The sequence below is a fragment of the Bison bison genome, unplaced genomic scaffold (genome assembly GCF_000754665.1).
Source record: "Bison bison bison isolate TAMUID 2011002044 unplaced genomic scaffold, Bison_UMD1.0 scf7180017864167, whole genome shotgun sequence".
In the NCBI taxonomy this organism is placed as follows: domain Eukaryota; kingdom Metazoa; phylum Chordata; class Mammalia; order Artiodactyla; family Bovidae; genus Bison; species Bison bison.
This window is the reverse complement of record NW_011494739.1, coordinates 2,779,752-2,798,992: the sequence shown is the minus strand read 5'-3', so window position 1 is coordinate 2,798,992 and position 19,241 is coordinate 2,779,752. Positions and strand designations below refer to the sequence as shown.

Genomic DNA, 19,241 nt, shown 5'->3' with positions numbered 1-19,241 from the left:
GGAAAGGTTGAAGGCAGGAGGAGACGAGGACGACAAAGGATGAGATGGTTGGATGGCATCACCGATGGGATGGACATGAGCTTGAGTAGGCTCCGGGAGTTGGTGATGGACAGGGAAGCCTGATGGGCTGGGGTCGCAAAGAGTCGGACACGACTGATCGACTGAAATGAACTGAACTGAAAGAGTTCCCTTGGTTCCACTCAGTTGCACAAGTGAATGAACGAAAGAATAAATTAATGAAATGAGGAAACGACTCAATGAATAATGTGAAACTGAATCCTTTGGCGATCTTTCGTTCCACAGGTACACAGTGGTGGACCCGCCCCGCCTCTCATCCTCCCCGCGCTCCCTCCCCCGCCGTTAGACTGAGGGTCCGGGCTGCGGCCGCCAGAGGGCGCAGAGCGGCGGCGTTTCCCGCACGGAAGGTTTTGCGTTAGGCACTGTATGGGGCGGGGCCTGCGGGCGGGCTCCACTCGGCTGGACCTGGTCAACCGGAGGACGGAACGCCGCGGCGGGGCTGAGGCTGTGCAGTGATACCCGGGGCAGTTTGGGCGGCGCACCGGGCGAAGATGGCGGCGGAGCGGCAGGACGCTCTGAGGGAGTTCGTGGCGGTGACGGGCGCCGAGGAGGATCGGGCCCGCTTCTTCCTGGAGTCGGCCGGCTGGGACCTGCAGGTAGCGCCGGGAGGGGGCCGCGTCGGGCAGGCAGGGTACTAGGGGGAGCAGACACCTGGTGCCTCAAGCCCTCGGCGGCCGAAGCGCACAGTCATCCCGCCGGGCTGCGGCCCGACCCAGGCCTCAGGGTCCTGGGGCCGCTTGCCACGCGTCGCCAGCTCGTCCTGGGCGAGGGGAAACGCAGGCCAGCCCAGGCCCGGACTGACCTGGTCTATCGGACCTCGTTTTTCCTTTCTGGCTGGCTCTCGGGTAGGCGAGCCTTTGGGTACAGCCGCAGCCCGCGTGGAGACGGGGACCCTGGGGGCGTGGCTGCCGCGCCAAGTCTCGGCTGCGGCCCCGGCCGGACTGACCAGCTCCCGGGTGGAGCGGGGCGACGGGGGGCACGAGGTGCTCGTTCATTTCCATTTCCGCAGCCCCGGTCACACTCCCCCTCGTACCTAAATGCTGGGAGAAACTGGGTTGTGGCGCAAAGTTGGATCCTAATGATCTTTATTGGGTAACTTCTCTGTGAAATGGGAGTCTTCTTGGAGCTTATCGTGTAATTCACTGGCAGGTATTAGACATACATAAAATACTAGAAGAGATTAAGATAAAGTACACCAGGCAGGGATTTTGGTAAACTGTTGAATCCTCTGTGTCTAGAACAACACCTGACACGTAATAAGCACTCAGTGATTAATTGTAGAAAGAATTGCATGCATGTTTTTGGCCAACCTACATCTTTGATGGATGACGATGATTAATATTTATTGAGTGCCTACCATGAGCTTTATGTATCTTAAGTTATTTAAGCATTGCACTTTGAAGCTGAAGTTTAGGGAAGTTAAGTAATTTGCTGAAGGCCTCACTAGCTACCAGGTGGAAGAAATGGCATTCGAACTCAGTTCTGTCTGATACCAGAGCCCAGGCTGTATTAAGCTCTGCCACCACGTGCCCTGGCACTTTACGTACATGATTTGGTTTATCCTTGCCACACTGTGAAGTGAAGAAAACGTCTTCATTTGAGGAAATAGATGAATTGGAAGCTCAGAAGGCAAGTGATAGGCCCAAGGTCACACACCCAGGGGTTAGGATGTGAACTGGGTCTGCTGACTTCACTCTTCACATGCTTCGCGAAAGCATAAAGTTAGGTAAAGCATCACAACTGTATAGACATATGGTGTAAAGCCCCTGTGCTGGGTGAAAATGCAAAGTGCGGCTTCTACTTGAAAGACCTAGAAGCTCCCAGTGTTACAGTTGGCAGGTCATCGGTCTCGGTCTCCTCATGCTGTTAGTGCGGAAGCACGCTCACGTATGTGACGTGACTTGCCCACGACTTGGACACAGACCTCCCTTGATGCCATTCAGTGCATGTCCCGTAGCACAGTGCCTCCTGGCTGGCTTGCTAAAGTGTGTCCTGTAAAGGCACGCTGCTTCCCACAGGCTGGTTGTGTCCCACAGCAGCTCCCTGTCTCCTACAGTGTGGTGACCTTGAGGACAGGAGCCTGGTCTTGTCATTTCTGTAGACCTCATTGCGCTCTTACTTGATTGTGCAGAGTAAGTGTCGGTCGATCAGTCCTGTCCTACTCTGCGATCCCATGGACTGTAGCCGATAGCCCGCCAGGCTCCTCAGTCCATGAGATTGTCCAGGCAAGAATACTGACATGGATAGCCATTCCCTTCTCCAAGGGATCTTCCCTAACCAGGGATTGAACCTGGGTCTCCTGCAATGCAGGCAGATTCTTTATTGTCTGATCCACCAGGGAAGCAGTGATTAGTAAATACCTATGCATTGACTTCATGCCAGAAACATCCAATCACAAATGGCTAAAAGAGGTCCATATTCCTTCTGTATGTATAGAGCTAAGACATGACTGGGCATAAATGTTAATGGATGTTCTCATCCATTTTGCAGGGTTGGTGAGATGAGTGTCCCCATTGCACAGACTAGGAAACAGCCTCAGAGAAAAGTAAGAGTAGTCATCTGTAGTGACCTCGCAGTTTCCAACTCCTGGCTGTCACCTGAGAGCTGAGAGCAAGGGCCTGAGCAGACTGCCTGGGATCAACCCTGGCTCCACTCTTTACCAACTGTGTAACCTCAGACAGTTTTCTTCTTACCACTTCTCTGTCAACTATAAAATGAGATGATGATAGCACTAACTCCATAGGGTTCTTTAAGGATTAAATAAGTTAGCACAGATAGAGTTACACTCAGATCAACATGGCACATAAATGAGTATTCAGTAAATGTACACTGCTTTTACTAGATCACATTTCCTCATAAAATGACATTGAGGAGTATCTCCATCCCAGCTTTCCTTTTTGCCTTCTTTTTCCTTTAGTAGGTGGAATTTGTTTCAGGTGATATGAAAACAAATAGTTGGGCCACTAATCTTTTGGTCTTATTTTCCATGGCTCACCATATACAGACTGCCTTATAAGCGTGGGCCATATTTTTGTGTCTTTGCTCCTTTGTGTTCAAAGGGAACATGTTAGATGAAGGCCTGTTTAAGGATCCCATGTTACTGCCTGTCTGTTTCAGATTGCCCTAGCAAGCTTTTATGAGGATGGAGGGGACGAAGACATTGTGACCATTTCGCAGGCAACCCCCAGTTCAGTGTCCAGAGGCACAGCCCCCAGGTAAGGGCCAACTTCAGTTATTGCTGCATTGGTGTGCTTCCAGCAGTGGTGGACTATTTCCTGCCTTGACAGAGGGTTCAGGCCTGGGAACCTGGACCAGTGGGTTTGAGGGAGAAAGACTGACTGGTGGGTAGTAGTTTCTTGCAAGACTTATTCCTTTTGTGTGGAGATGTGGGATTCTTAACTGAGTGTGTTTTATGATCCAGTCCTGGAGGAAACCACAGAACCAACTATTTAAATGTTTGCGGGGGGCGGGGGGGGGTCTCTTATTTATGAAATGTGAGGAGTGGCTTCTCCATTTCTGAAAGTTTTTAAGTTAAAACTGAAGTGCTTCCTTTCAGGGAGGCTATAGACGTAAAAGATTAGGCCAGATGACTTTAAAAAGGCTCTTTAAATATTTTAGGATGCCTATTACCCTATTTAAAAGACTTAGACAAACTAAACCTGTTAACCCGCTCTTTCCCAAATTAATTAGGGAGACCTTGTCTTATTTTGTGAAACAGTGTTAACCTTTGCGATCTCATTTACATCCCTTGTCCTCGCCGCCCTGTCTCCAGGATTCTTAGAGCAGATCACTACTGTGATCTGCAGATAGCAATAATTATTGCAGGACTTCATGAGACAGGCAGGGCCGCTTCCTTTAAAGGTATGTGAACCACATCTCCCTTTTCTGCTGAAACCTTTTCTACTCTGCTGTATGTCCTCACTTAGTTTGAGTTTGCATTCAACTCCAGAACACACATATAGGGTTTCTTTGCTGGTGTGAAGTGATAAATTGTGTTTCTCTCTGAGGACATCTGAGATTTAAATTGTATTTCCCCTCTTTCAAGAAGGAACACTAATCCCAGCTGTCATTGTTTCCTTAACTTCTCCTCTGTTTCCAGAGGAGAGAGGTAATAGGCAGGACATCTTTCAGTTCTTCATAGATGCTAACCTGTGAGGTGTCATTGATGACATGTCAGGATGTTACTGCCTGGGGCCTGGTTGGTAGGGTAAGGGCTCTTCTGCAGCTGCTCACAGAGACAGCTAATTTCCTGCAGTGTCTTTCACAGGCACACCAGATTACTGTTGGGTGTTGGCACAGAAATAGAGAGGAGGAGAAATTGAAACCTAGCTTGTGATGTCAGTCACATGTTCATACCTGTCTTCTCTGGTAGACCCAAAGTCCAATCCACACAGTGGTTTATTAAAGCCTGGGCTTGGAGCCTAACCGCCCACCTTCATACTAGAGCCTAGGCTAGGAGCCTGACTGCCCACCTTCATGTTAAAGCCTAGGCTAGGAGCCTGATCACCCATCTTCATGTTAGAGCCTAGGCTAGGAGCCTGACCACCCACCTTCTTGTTAGAACCTGGGCTTGGAGCCTGACCTCCCACCTTCATACTAGAGCCTAGGCTAGAAGCCTGACCACCCACCTTTATGTTAGAGCCTAGGCTAGGAGCCTGACCACCCACCTTCATGTTAAAGCCTACTCTGGGAGCCTGATCACCCACCTTCATGTTAGAGCCTGGGCTTGGAGCCTGACCACCCACATTCATGTTAGAGCCTAGGCTAGAAGCCTGACCGCCCACCTTCAAATCCCAGCTCTGTCACTTGAGAGCTTTGTGACCTTGAGCAGGTTACTCAACATCGCCAGTCCCTCAGTTTCATTACTTGTCAAATGGGAAGGATAGTAGTGCCTACCACATGGGCAAATAAATGAGTTAATACAACATGGAACATGTTAACTGCTATTACTGTCATTTTCGTATTACCATTATTAGCATCCATTCTCATCTTCCCCATTCTATTATTTGTTCCCTGTCTCATTCCACAAGTTCATATGTTAAGAAGAGTTAAAGAACCAAAGAAATAGAGTTTATCGTTAAGACCAAGAGAAGTAAAAGACTTGCACACACATGCAGTTCTAAATGTCTTACTTTGCTTTGGTTAAGCCTCAGACTTGGTACTGGGCTTAGGTGAAACCAAGGAAAAGGGAGAGGGAATGCACCATGTGTTAATCATGGTCCTTGTGCAGATGGTAAATGCTAACTGCATTCTCAGGAGAAGGCAGGCATGTGTTAGCACCCAGGAGGAACTGTGTGGGACCTGCCTTCCCCTGTTTGACCTGACTGTTGCAGGACACTTAGCCTGCTGCTGAGCTCTCCCCGCCCCCGACCGTCATCTTCTCATACTCTTTCACATTGTCACTGCCTCTGTGCACAGCACTCAGTTAATAAGCTCCTAACGTGGAGGCTAATCCCCTAGGCGGGATCTGTGGAATGGGTGTCAGAAGGCCCGTAAATTACCTGAAATTGTACGTAATAACTTGTATATATGTTGAACCTTTTTAGGCAAAAATATTCGTAGCTTTTTATCAGATACTCAGAGGGCTGTGGGACATAAAAAGGTTAACCATAGGTACAGGAGAAAGTCTGAACTCCTCAGTAATAACAGCTATCATTTATTGAGTACTTATCAGCTGCCAGGCACTAGGTTTAATGCTTTACTACAACCCTGTGAGGTGGCTACTGTTACTTTTCCCATTTCACAGATGAAAACACTGAAGCTGGGCTTCTTCCCAAGATCACACAGCTAGTCAAACAAGGATTTAAAGGCAGATCTGTTTCTGCTTCCAGCACTCAGCTCTCAGCCAGAATGATGTACTGCCTCTCCCTGTGGACATTCAGCATCCTCAGGAGTTTGCAGCGAACCTGCCATCCTCATCTTAGCCCCCTTTTCCTCCTTTCTTAAATCTTTATTTCAATCAAAGTGATTTGTTTGGTGTCTCAGTTCTGCCTTAGTTCTTGGAGCCTCTCCTCTGACTCGACAGGCCTAGTCTCGCTCCCTTTCCACCTGTGCAAATCCTTGTGTCCTTCCACGTGTAGCTCCCGCCCCACCTTCTCTACTAAGTGTGTAATCCCCAAACCCAGAGGCAGCACAAACCCCAATCACAACCCACATCTGCATACTACTCAGCGACATCTCTCCTATATTGTCTTGAATTCTTCTGGTGATTACTGGAATATTTTCTCCCTGAGTAAATAGTAAGTTCCTAGAGGTGGAAGGGCTAGTATTTCAGAAGCACCCACCATCTGTCTGGCTCTGCCAGATACTCCTTCATACATTATCTTCTTATACCTCAGTATCCACCGTGGAAGTCGGTAGGGTGCTCACCATTTCACAGGTCTGGATGCTGAGCCTTAGTCTGAGTAACACATTTGCCCTTACGGCAAATTCAAACCCAAACTCGTCTAAATCCAAAACTGCTGCTTCTGCTAACTACCTTCCTGTCCAATACCTCCCACCCCTGTACCTAGCACAGGGTTGAGTAAGAGGGATGCTGTTATTTCTTCCTTTTTTTTCTTCTTTCATTCAACAAAACTGTACTTTCTTAAAATGTTAGGGACCACCATTGTCTGATTCTCTAAAACTATATTGTCTAATATGGTAGTCTCTAACCTCAGGTAACTGTTTAAATTAATTAAAATTAAATAAAACAAACATTGAGCTATTCATGCTCAATTACTGAATTTTAAATGCTCAATAGCCCCATGTGACTAGTGGCTTCCATATTGGACAGTACAGATACAGCATTTCTGTCACTGCAGAAAATGTTATCTGACAGAGCACCTTTGTGCTGCTTCAGGGTGCCTGGGAGATAGAGTTCTGATCCTGAATAGTTGAAATTTCTGAGACATTTTGCCAATTTGTGGAAGATACAAGACCCAATATTCTTAAATTGGTGGTGTCCCTAGGACATCTGTACTGTTAAGGTAACTCTCAGAACATTACTCCAGAACAGTGGTCCTCAGACTTGAGCATGTATCAGAATTACTTGGAGGACTCCTAAAACCAGATTACTAGATACTCCTTTTAGGGTTTCTGATTGAGGAGGTCTAGGGTAAGGGTGAAGGATTTGCATCTGTCTGAATTTCGAGGGTAAATGCTGATACTCCTAGTTCAAGGACCAACAGTTTGATACCTGCTGCTCAAGAGTAGTACTTGAGAAGTGCTACACTGTCCGTCAGCACCCCAGCTGTTCACAGTAAGCCCACGAGGTTGGTGCTGGTTGTTTCCATTTTCACATGAGGAAATGAAGACTTAGAGAATTTCAGTAGCATGCCCAAGGTCCCACTAGTGCCTAAGTTGGGATCAAGAACTTTTGGGGAAAGAGAACTATAGCCAGAGCAAGTGGTTTGCTCAAGCTGGTGGTGGTGGTGGTGGTGTTCAGTCACCAAGTTATGTCAACTCTTTGTGACCCCATGGACTGCAGCACACCCCTGTCCCTCACCATCTCCCACAGTTTACGACTTGGTGACTAAACAGCAGGCCTTTAAGGCACTAGTACAGATCTTAATCACTTGCATCCTTTTAGACCATGTTGTGTAGAGCGTGAAGGAATGCCCAGGAGGTTGCTCTCAGCTCAGGCAGGAGTGTATTTGCTACACCATTTGCTGGTTGTCCTCCTATGTCTAGTTGGTAGAGCCTCAGAGGGTATTCTGTCCTCTGATTGTCTCCCTGAAATAAATCTTTCTTCAAGACTGAATGGAAGTAAACAACTCCTTCTTAGCCTCACTAAATTGCTATTACCCCCTTCCCCTCGTATTAAAGAGAAACAACTTTTTTCCCCATAAGAGATACAGAAAATGTTTTTATAAATTCTGTGTCTCACGGTCCTTGAAAAACTAAGATTGTTCTTGAGGACAAATCTAAACTAGGAAAAAAGTGGCAGTGTAAGACAACATCAGAGGAGGGAGTTAACCTTTCTCATGACGTGTTTAGTGGGCCCTCTCCACCACACCCTGTACTTGACTAACCTACAGCAGAAGCAGACAGGGGCCTCTTCACACACATATTTGTTTCATTTCTGTTCCTTGATTTGTCCTTTAATGTGTTGCCGTCACTGGTTTCTGTGTGTGCCTGCACTGCTTTCCTATAATGCCCTGCTGGTCCCCTTTCCCCACCATCACCACCATCCATTATCCAGTTGACTGATGGTCCTCTCGTTCATCAGCACTAGGTCCAAATGCCGCGTTTCTCTGGGAAGCTTTTCTTGATACTTCCCCCACCCCCACCTAGAACAAAAGACTCTGCTCTCACGTCCCATGTGCTTTCCTTTGTCACAGCCCGTATTGCACAGTATTTAATGGATGGTTTCCAGGCCAGAGTGCCACTAACCTGTAAGCAACTAAAGGGTAAGAACTGTGCCTGATAATTTCATAGACCTAGCATCCAGTTCAGTGCCTGACACACAGGCATCCTCCCAGTATTTAAAAATTATATGATGAAAATCACTATCCGGTAGTATGTTTTTAAAGTAGTACAGTCCCTATCCGGTTCGCTCCTCTCCCCTGCTGCTGCTGCTGCTAAGTCACTTCAGTCGTGTCTGAGTCTGTGCGACCCCAGAGATGGCAGCCTACCAGGCCTTTCTGTCCCTGGGATTCTGCAGGCAAGAACACTGGAGTGAGTTGCCATTTCCTTCTCCAATGCATGAGAGTGAAAAGTGAAAGTGAAGTTGCTCAGTCGTATCCAACTCTTTGCAATCCCATGAACTGCAGCCCACCAGGCTCCTCCGTCCATGGATTTTCCAAACAAGAGTACTGGAGTGGGGTGCCATTGCCTTCTCCGTCCTCTCCCCTAGGAGAGCTTAAATTGGATTCCACTTTACTTCTTGATACACTTCCTATTTATTCTTAGTCCTGGGTGACCTTGAATAAATAAATATCACATTGTTTAGCATATAAACATAAGAGAGAGAACCCTCTTCCACCTAGATCCTCTTCCTGCCCCACCAAAAAACCTAAACCTCAGTGTCCTCAACTTTTAGCAGTTGATGATGGAGGTTACCTTTTTTTAACTCCCTATGAGATCAATTTCCTCCTTTCTGTGTCTCCAGCGATAATAGGGTGACATCCTTCAGAGACCTCATTCATGACCAAGATGAGGACGAGGAGGAAGAGGAAGGTCAGAGGTGAGTCTTTGTTGGGGACACAGTCCACATGAATTCTGTGATAATTACCTAGAAGGGCCTAGAAGGATAAACGTGCTCTGTTATCATTAACCATTAGTACTGTGAGCTAGTCACACACATACTAGAAACAGTTTTCCACTCCCTGTAGCTTAGAAGTGATCCCTGTCTTCTTACCTTTTTTTTTTCATTTGGGGTTTGTTTTTTTTGTTGTTGTTTTTAATTTTTTAAATAATATGTATTTATTGAAGAATATTAGGGAAAAGGAAATAAATCTGTAAGGAAAAAAGCCATTCATAGTATCACAACCCAGAGGTAGCCAGGTATCAATACTTTAGGTGTATTTCCTTCCAGTTTTTTCTTAATTGAAAAAGCAGTATATTACATAATAAACAGGAAAATGGGCTTACAAATGTATATTCCCCTGTTACACAGACACTGTACTGTTTTTTGTTGGCTTGCCTTTAACCTTTAGGAATGTTATAATAAAACTGGTGTCCATTGTGGAAAATATAGCATAATGAAAAAAATATGACACTCATCCACCCTTTGGTCACTACAGTTAATATTTTGGCATACTTCTACTAAGTCTTGGTTCTGTGTATAAAGGTAGCTTGTTGATACTGTATTTTACATGATGAAGATTAGATAAGTTTGTTTCTTGCTTTTGTAGAATTAATGCTACATCTTGATATATAATGCTACATATTTCTCTGTGTCATTAAAATTTTTGATAAGTGTTTTCACTGACTATAATAATAATCCATCATACGGAATGTTTGATGTTTAGATCATTTTCAGTTTTTTACCACTGTAGATATCAATGCTGTGAACATCTCTGTGTATTAATCTTTGACTACATTTCAGGTTATATTAAATAGTTTCTAGAAATGAAAATACCGGGTCAAGGCCATGAATATTTTTAAGGCATTTGATCATAGGTTCCTAGTTCATAAGCCGGGGCTTTGAGATCCCATAATAAGGACCTTACAGAACTTTACCTGGAATGAACAAGGATGAACTGGCTGCAGCCTCGTTTTACAGGTTTTGGTTCTCCATGGAATCTGCCTGGGTCTGTCAAACATTCCTGAGGAACATTGTGTAATAACCATTATGGAAATGCAGTTACCTCATTGTGGTCAGTCTTTGGAAAGTGAGCTCAGAAATTACATATGTTCTATTCTTTGTTTTCATCCATGTAGTGACTTTTGCCGTACCTCAGCGTTCTATTTAAATATACTCAAAGTTCAGGAATAAATGTTAATTTCAGTGTTTCAATGCCCCTTGAAAGACAGTGTCATCAAGTAAGTGAATGCCCAACTCTTAAATAACCTCTTCCTAGTTCTCCTGTCTGGTCACGTCCTCCAGGCAGTGACCTTTACTTCACATCCGGAGTTACCTCTTTGGTTCCTCAGCATTTCAGACCTAATGACACTGGTCCTCTTGTTCATGCCAAGGCCTAGGGTTTTGCCTCCATTCCCTGGATAATGTCAAGACATGGAAGGCTGAGGCTAATTTTTATAGGTTCTCGGTTCTCCCCACTGAGATGTGCTGTTGACTTAGCTGTGAATAGGAGTGAGAAGGAAGCAGCCAGCCAAGGCTGCATGACTGTAGATTTTCAAACCCAGGTTAAAAAACTAAAGTGCTAACTTAATCTCAAGCTTTGCTTGGCCCCTTACAAAGCAGATGTGGGTATCTTGGGGCTTATATTTGAGCTTCACTGACCACCTCCAGTACCCACTCTCATCATCCTCCTGGTGTATGTCACAAGAATTGCAAGGCGAAGTGAGGCTTGGGTGAGCTCTCGGTGCAGTATCAAACCACCTTACATGTGTGTGTTACTCTGTGCTTGTTCTTTTGCATACATCTGCTGATTTGAACCTCATGGCCCTGACTTAAGGAACAGGTAGGTAGGGCATGTGATTCTTCCCTTCCATTTCAAAGAAGGAAAGTGAGGTATAGCTCAGTGCACTGGCTTGCCCAGATCACTCAGTGACAGAGCCACCAGTGGAACCTTCTTGCTTGTACTAACCATGCCACTGTCACCATTAATCCGGGGCTGCTAGTGGTAGCTGCTTCTCACTGTGATCATAGTGATCATCTCCTGGAAAAGTGTTGGCGTTTAATTCCCAGAGCTAATGTGCTGTCATGCATGCCTGGAATGCCCTTTCCTGGTTTCTTTACCTGATAAACTCATCATCCTCAAGGTTTAGCCCAGAAAACACCCTTCCAGGAACCCTTGACTGTTCTCCCTGATTCTGTATTCCCAGAGACCCCTTCCTTACCTTTTCTGTGGCTCACACTGCAGTATGCCTGCCTGCCTCTTTACATGTGTCTCCCACTAGACAGTAAGTTTCAAAAATGAGCATTGGTGCCCTTTGCCTCATTGTGCCCAGCTCCTAGCCCAAAGCATGGCACATGCTCTGTTTATATTTTCTAAGCGTATTTGGTGTTAGATGTGTATTTTCTGTGCAGGTTTTATGCTGGGGGCTCAGAGAGAAGTGGACAGCAGATTGTTGGCCCTCCCAGGAAGAGAAGTCCCAACGAGCTGGTGGACGATCTTTTTAAAGGTGCCAAGGAGCATGGAGCTGTAGCTGTGGAACGAGTGACCAAGAGCCCTGGAGAGACCAGTAAACCAAGAGTAAGCATAGGGGCTAGATGTCTATGTCCATAGAACTGAGGTTCCAGAGAAGGGGGAAGGAGGCCTTTATCACTCAATAGTGACTGAATTGTTTTTGTTTTTCATTTGCTCACTTCCTCTTGTGCAGAAGAGCAGTGCAGTTTCTCTTACCTTTTAACATGAAATCAAGATTTGGGGTAAAGTTTTCAAACCTGTGGTCTAAATCAGGTTCTGCCAATTGTTTTGTTTGGCCTGATCAACTTGATTTAATGTCTTGCTTTATTTTTTTTTATTTTAATTAAATCAATAGTCATCTGTTTTACATAAAATCTGAATTTCTGCCTTCTTTGTGAAAATCAAAAAAGTATCTGGTGTTATCCTGCACCAAGATTCCAGCATGGTCGTGATTAACTAGATCTTAGTAGCCGCCATTCCCTTTAGCCAAGCAGCACTCTGTCCAGCCACACCTTTTCAGTTTTTACCCCAATCCTGACCTGGTAGCTCTGAGTTTGCTACTCAGAGAAGGCATACCTCATAGTTAATAATCTTGAAATAACATTTTGTCTGAATAACCTGATCACTGCTGACCCACTCCTTAGGTGTTTGTGAACTTGTCTTTTATAGCCATTTGCAGGCGGTGGCTACCGCCTTGGAGCGGCACCAGAGGAAGAGTCTGCCTACGTGGCAGGAGAAAGGAGGCGGCATTCCGGCCAAGATGTGAGTATGCATCCATCTTCTGTAGGGAAGCTCGTGGACTGTTTAATTACTTTGGGGGAGAAGTTAATCCATGAGTCAGCAGCCTCTGAAAGGGAAGAGGCAGCACATTTGCTGTGTCATCCATGATTGAAAAGGCTTACCTGAGTATCACAGACAGCTCTCATCTGGCTGGATGGTGGCAGGGGGAGCTGGATAAGTTGGGGTGGGCAGAGTGGATGGACAAATAAAGGAGTTTTCTGAGCATTCCATGAGTCTCAGACAGAGGGATAGTGATTCTAGGGTTCTCTGATGCTGTGGACAAGGCTAAAGAACTTGGTCTTTAGACTCCCCCCCCGCCCTTCTTCCCTGGAGAATCACAGAGACAGAGGAGCCTGGTAGGAGGCTGTCTATGGGGTTGCACAGAGTCGGACACGACTGAAGCGACTTAGCAGCAGTAGCAGCAGCAGGGAGGCTTGAAACATACTTTTAAAACTTTTTCCTATTGTTATTCAGTCCTTTTTCCCCTGTGCATAGGGGGTCCCCCCTTCTCTACTAAGTGTAATAATGCTATGAGTCAATTTTGAAGTTTATGCCATAAACATTTTTTATCTTATTGATTTACAGTGTTGTGTTAATTTCTTCTGAACAGCAAAGTGACTCGGCTGTATATATTCTTTTTCAGTGCCATAAATGTTTTCATATGACCTTGTGAACATTAGTCTCCATAATGTTTTTGTTTTTAATCATTTTGGGTTTTTTTCAAAACAAAGTCAAGCAAGAACAAAATAAAAATTCTATCTGCCTGAGGCAGCAGCTGCTAATATGTTGTTCTTTAGCCCTCTAGACCCTTTCCTGTGGATGGGTACAGGGAGTTAACAAATTTTGTAGATATCATTTTTAATGACTGCAAAATAGTCCATGTAAAATTTGCCATGCTAATGTAGTTGAGCACAAGCTGTGTGCCAAGCACGCTGGCAACCCTACAGATAGGGAAGCTACAGCTTCAATCAATCGAGTCATGTACTCAGTGCCACTTAGTGAGTGGCAAGATCAGACGCAGATCCTGGTCTGCTTAAATCAAAGCCTATTCTCTTAACTTGTGCCATATCACCTTCTTATTTTAGGTTAATACTTATTTCATTGGTTGTTGATTGTTCTCCTTGTGCATGAGTATATATGTTTGTCTGTCTGTGTGTTTTAGTAATGGCACAGTAAAATAGTAAAAAACTCGCTAATTTGCAGGTTCACACTGGTGTGCTTGCCAGGTTCCTGACAATGTATGGGCTGCTTACCTCCTGTTGTCATAGGTTCATGTAGTGTTGAAGCTCTGGAAGACTGGATTCAGCCTGGACAATGGTGAACTCAGAAGCTACCAGGACCCATCCAATGCCCAGTTTCTGGAGTCTATTCGCAGAGGGTGAGCAGAAAAACCCTTCTTCAGGTTGCATGTCAGTGAGTGAGATGGCAGATGGGAAAGAAGAAACCAATTCAAATGTTTATTATTTAAGAAATTTAAAATTTTAAGCAGATTTAGCACAGTTGAGAAACAGATTCACAGATCTGTTTCTGAAACCCTGTGTATCTACTTTTCCACTTTGGGCCTAGGTCAGAGCCAAGTCACCAGATATGCTTCTAGGCAGGCATGAGAGAAGGGGGAGGCAGACAGCCACTAGAGCAGTGAGCTCCCCATGGAGGCCCATCAGTTGGAGATGGGAAGTTTCTCCTCCTTTTGTACCCATCACTGTCATTCCCATCCTGCTCTATGTGGGCCCCAGCACTGCCTTTTCTCCCACAGAGAGGTGCCAGCAGAGCTGCGGAGGTTAGCTCACGGTGGGCAGGTGAACTTGGACATGGAGGACCATCGGGATGAGGACTTCGTGAAGCCCAAGGGAGCCTTCAAAGCCTTCACTGGCGAGGGTCAGAAACTGGGCAGGTAAGGAGCAGCACGGGTGGGGTGGAACTGTGTGGGTCACTCCTTTGGGGCCCAGCAGACCCTGTGCACAGCTCACTTGATGCAGCTCTTTACTGTTTATTACAAAGTACTTCAGATTTTATCTTTATGGGAGGAAGAGTATGAGAACATAGGCTTTGGCATTAACAGACCTAAGTCTAAATCTCTTCTTCGCTTTCTAGCCGTATAACCTTGGACTGTACAGCCTCAGTTTTCTCAGCTTAAAGTGGGGCTAGTAAGAGTCCTTATCTCCTTGACTGCTGTTGGGAGGAGCACGTAGAGCACTGTCCCACAGTGAGCAGTGAAGGTAACACATTGCAGCTTGGACTTGGTTATCTAGGGTGCTCAGAACAGAGAGCACCTCCTCGATGGCTCTAAGGCTGAAGCAGACACACGTATTCAGGTCACTTGAGGTGGGGATTCAGCGGGGGTGAGGAATCCAGCCAGCCTGCAGCAGCATCGTTCAGGATCCAGGGAAGCTCAAGGACATTGTTGCTCCTGTGCAGGCTGCTGCTCCAGTGTGAGGGGCGTCTTATTTTTACCTCTCTGGTAAACACTGCCTGACGCTTACTTTGTCATTCCCTGTGACTGTTTTGCCTTGTGTCCTCTGCCACTATCTCTGTCTTGCATTCAAACCCCTCATATTAACAAGATCTGATTGGTTGATAGTTCCTGTTAACTGTGATCAGCAGAGTTCTCACACCAGATCCTTAATGAACCCACAGATAGGCAGCCTTTTCTCAGGGACCCACTCAGCTTTGGCTGTGCATGGGGTCACTTGGTCAGTATTCTTCTGAGGGATCTGTGCACACAAGAGGCTTTCAGCGTGGTGACACACGATACAGTCCTTACTTTACAGAGGGAAAGCTGAGGCTCTTGGGCTCTTAAGGGTTACCCTTAGGTGCTCCCTGCAGTGCCACCAGGACTAGAACCTGGTCTTCTGATTGGAACTCCTTCCCACACTTCTGCACAGCATGACCCTACTTCTGACCTAGCTCTGGCAGCTTTTGAGCTCGGTGCTGCCCTTGCTCACCTCACCAGCATGTTCAGGAATCAGAGTGTGGTCTATGCTCTTTGCGATTCTGACTGGCCCTCTCCTCGAATCCCCTGCCTCCCTGCTGGCCATTCGTGCCTCGTCAGGAGCAAGGGTCATAGCTCTATTAGAGATAATAGACTGCGATTTACGAGGACCAAAATACTGAAGTCACCCTGCTCTCATCGTTTCATCTCCCACATTGAGCCCTGTGGGTTAGTCTGGGACAGCTGTTCCCAGAGTGATCCATCTGTGACTTCCTTGTCAATTGTGGTAAGCTTTGTGGAGCACCACTTAATTTTTTTCCCTATATATTATTGAAAATAAAGTGTGTTTATCTTTTAAAATAGAAAATACAGGTAAAGAGTAAAAGCTATTCTTAAACCTAACCGCTGGATATATCCAGTTAGTATCTAAGGGTGTGTGTGTAAAAACAAATGTTCTATGCCCTACTGTTTTGCCTAGTCAATGTAGTCTGGCTATCGTTCCAGATCAGTAAATGCATTTCTACAATATTTTTTTTAATGCTAACATAATTTTCTATGCTCCGTATGTGCCACATCTTAACCAGTGCCTGCTATTAAGTATTTACGTGATTATCAGTATTATGAACATTGCAGTGGTTATCTAATTAAATCTTGATATACCCCTGATGTTGTCCTGGAAGTAGTGCAACACGTAGCTCAGAAGGTCTTCACGTTGCCCTCCAGAACATGGCAGCCTTCTTTCACCCGCCATTAGTTTTAAGGAAGGACTCAACATCTTGAAGTTTGGGTTTGTCTGGCTTCATATTAACCAAAAATGCTTATGCTTTTGGAATGTCTTAATTGTATTGTGTGTACAGGACAATACGTCTCAAAAAATTAAGATATTTTAAGGAGACTTAGGATGAAGTGAAGTATTAGTCGCTCAGTTGTGTCTGACTGTTTGTGACCCCATAGACTGTAGCCTGCTAGGCTCCTCTCCATGGGATTTCCCAGGCAAGAATACTGGAGTGGGTAGCCACCCCCTTCTCCAGAGGATCTTCCCGATCCAGGGATGGAACCCTCGTCTCCTGCAGTGCAGGTGGTTTCTTTACTATCTTAAGTCACCAGGGAAGCCCTTTGTTTTAGGATGGGACTACGTTATTAGTGCAGATGATGAATCAACAGAGCTTGATAATCAGACATGATGCTTGTCAGCTAAATAAATGTTCATTGCCAGTTCCACTTTGATTTTCAGTTCTAGCTTTAGTTTTTCCAGTAAATTTTACTGTGCTTTCCATCATTGTCTTGTTAAGTAAAATGATTAGGAAGCCAACTGTTTTAAGAAATTTTTCTCAAGTTTCCCTCAAAAATTGGTCAATCCTTGTTTTTTCTCCAGTTACCTAGAAAAATAAAGTGAATGAATAGATTTTTCTCAGTTCAGAAATTTAAAAAAATTCTTTCAGTTGCATGAAAGAATGTAGGTTTTGCATTTGTTTGTTTGGATGGGAACTAATCTGAAGATTTGAGAAGCCTGCATTTGATTTCAAGTAGCAAACACCACGAGCGCACTTGGGATGGGGTGAGGGCGTCACTGCTGCTGGGATGAGCTCCGCTGCTCCCCATGCTTGCTGCAGTGCTCATCTTTGTAAAGCAGGTGACAGGGCCTCAGGCCTCAGCAGAGCATCTTAGTGCCCAGTTTATTCCCACTACAAAGCAAATGAGCAGTCAAGTGATTCAGCTTCTGTCTCATTCAGGCCTTTCTGGCAGGCAGCAGCTTCAATGAGTACCTGTCGTACTTGGAACTGTTATAAACAGTTGAGGGCCAGGCTACTTAGAATCTAATTAGAGAGTTGACCTAATGCTGTTAAAACTAATGAACAGAACAGAGAAGATCTTAAGCATTTACAGGTGCAACATTTAACTTTCTGTGATGGGTGTAATTTATCTGTGTGTCTCATCTTTTGAGTCCCACACATTGTGAGGTCAATACGTAGAAGCTTTTCTCATAGCCAATAACTGTGGCCAGTGTTCTCTTCTGATCTCCACTCTGTAATTCTCTAAACCCGTATTTTTGATGTTCACAGAAAGTAAGTTCAGTTTTTAGTTCTTTCTTGCTGACTGTGTGCTCTGGGGCAACATTTCGTGGACTGTTCCATGAAATGATCTTCAGGAGGTTAACATGAAAGAAGAACATGGTGGTCAAATAAGTTTGCCTTCACTTCACAACCTCTCAAAGTGTTAGTCTTTCAGTCGTGTCTGACTCTTTGTGACCGCATGAACTGTAGCCTGCCAGGCTCCTCTGCCCATGGAATTCTCCAGGCAAGAATACTGGAGTGAGTTGCATTTCCCTTCTCCAGGGGATCTTGAACCAGAGATCAGACCCGGGTCGCCTGCATTGCAGACAGTTTCTTTATGACCTCTCAAGACCTTTAATATGTTAGTGGCCTCAGACGCTGTTGGTATAACATGTGACATTTCCAGAACCTTCTGTAGATAACTCAAGGGACTCAGGTCCCAGGGAACACACTTAGGAAAGTACTTTCAGTTGGATTTGCTAAGAAGACCCTTTTTAGGTTGTAAAGATCAGAGGAAGAAGTGAGGTGGAGGAACTGATCTAATTAGAGGCTTTGGGGGAAGGCAGGGGGATTCTCATCTAATGGCCTCTATTCTCTGCAAAGGTCTAGGCCAGGACATCTGCTAAGAGAAAAAAAGAGATAACGCCTCCACACGGTTGTGGAGAATTGGGAATTTGTGTGCATTTTGTGTTTGTCCACCTCCCTGAATGTATAACCCCTTTAATTCTCACAATAGTCCTTGTTAAAGAATCTCGTTACTACTGTTGTTGAAACTCAAAGAGCTTAAATAACTAGCCCAACACCACTATAGCTAGTGGGTGAATTCAAACCCTGGTCCATCTCATTCCAAGATCTGAGCTTTCCACACTGCAGCAGGCACCATGTCCTGTTCATATTATATACTTAATCCCTGTGGTGCCAGGCACTTGGTTGGCTTTCCAGAAATCTGAACTGTCTCCTGATAGTTGACCAATGAGTACAAGATACCCACATGAGTGAGGCTGCACTAGGGTAGGCAGGCCTGAAAATTCCATCAGTGGATAAGAATCTGGACTTGTCCTTTACATCCCAGCAGTCACCTGCCAGGCTGTGTGACACCCACCTCAGCTGGAGACTTGGAGTGCCCCCTTCCCGTTCTGTCCTCAGCCTCTCACTGGGGCCAAAACTCGTCCTGGTCTGCTGGGGCCTCCAGTGTCAGGTCCCGGTCTCTTCCAGCCCAGGCTTTCTTGCATACTGCTTTCTTCCCTTCAAGCTCTGTTCAGTTGTGGACATCAGGGAAGAAGGGGGTTGGTAACTTGCCCAACTCCAGGAGTGAGGGAGCTGGCAGTAACTTGGGGGTTGAGGTGAATTCTGCTGGACCTCTAATTTCCATCAGAGCAGGGATTCTGTCTGGTCACTCCTTATGTCAGTAGCAGCAAACAGCACCAGACGTAGCAAATGCTCAGTAAAATCCTTGACAGGATTCCACTCCTGCTGGGGCTTTGTTTCTGTTCATGTCCTGATGCAATCCTCTCTCCTCAGCACTGCCCCCCAGATATTGAATACCAGCTCTCCAGCACAGCAGGCAGAAAATGAAGCCAAAGCCAGCTCTTCCATCTCAATCGATGAGTCACAGCCTACCACAAACATCCAAATACGGCTTGCTGACGGCGGGGGGGG

General features: G+C 45.6%; 1 protein-coding gene across 2 annotated transcripts in view; it reads left to right on the top strand.

The window, feature by feature from the left end:
• The first annotated feature begins 404 nt into the window (after positions 1-404).
• Positions 405-19,241, top strand: part of NSFL1C (NSFL1 (p97) cofactor (p47)) — a 20,683-nt gene continuing 1,846 nt past the window's right edge. Inside the window, exons 1-9 of one of the 2 annotated variants that reach the window (XM_010841792.1) lie at positions 405-674; positions 3,196-3,293; positions 9,170-9,244; positions 11,142-11,147; positions 11,717-11,882; positions 12,486-12,578; positions 13,865-13,974; positions 14,353-14,490; positions 19,104-19,224. In XM_010841792.1, coding sequence (XP_010840094.1) covers positions 570-674; positions 3,196-3,293; positions 9,170-9,244; positions 11,142-11,147; positions 11,717-11,882; positions 12,486-12,578; positions 13,865-13,974; positions 14,353-14,490; positions 19,104-19,224 — 912 coding nt within the window. In that variant the 5' untranslated portion in view covers positions 405-569. The remainder of the gene's footprint in view (positions 675-3,195; positions 3,294-9,169; positions 9,245-11,141; positions 11,148-11,716; positions 11,883-12,485; positions 12,579-13,864; positions 13,975-14,352; positions 14,491-19,103; positions 19,225-19,241) is intronic. The other variant, XM_010841793.1, reaches the window with a different exon arrangement.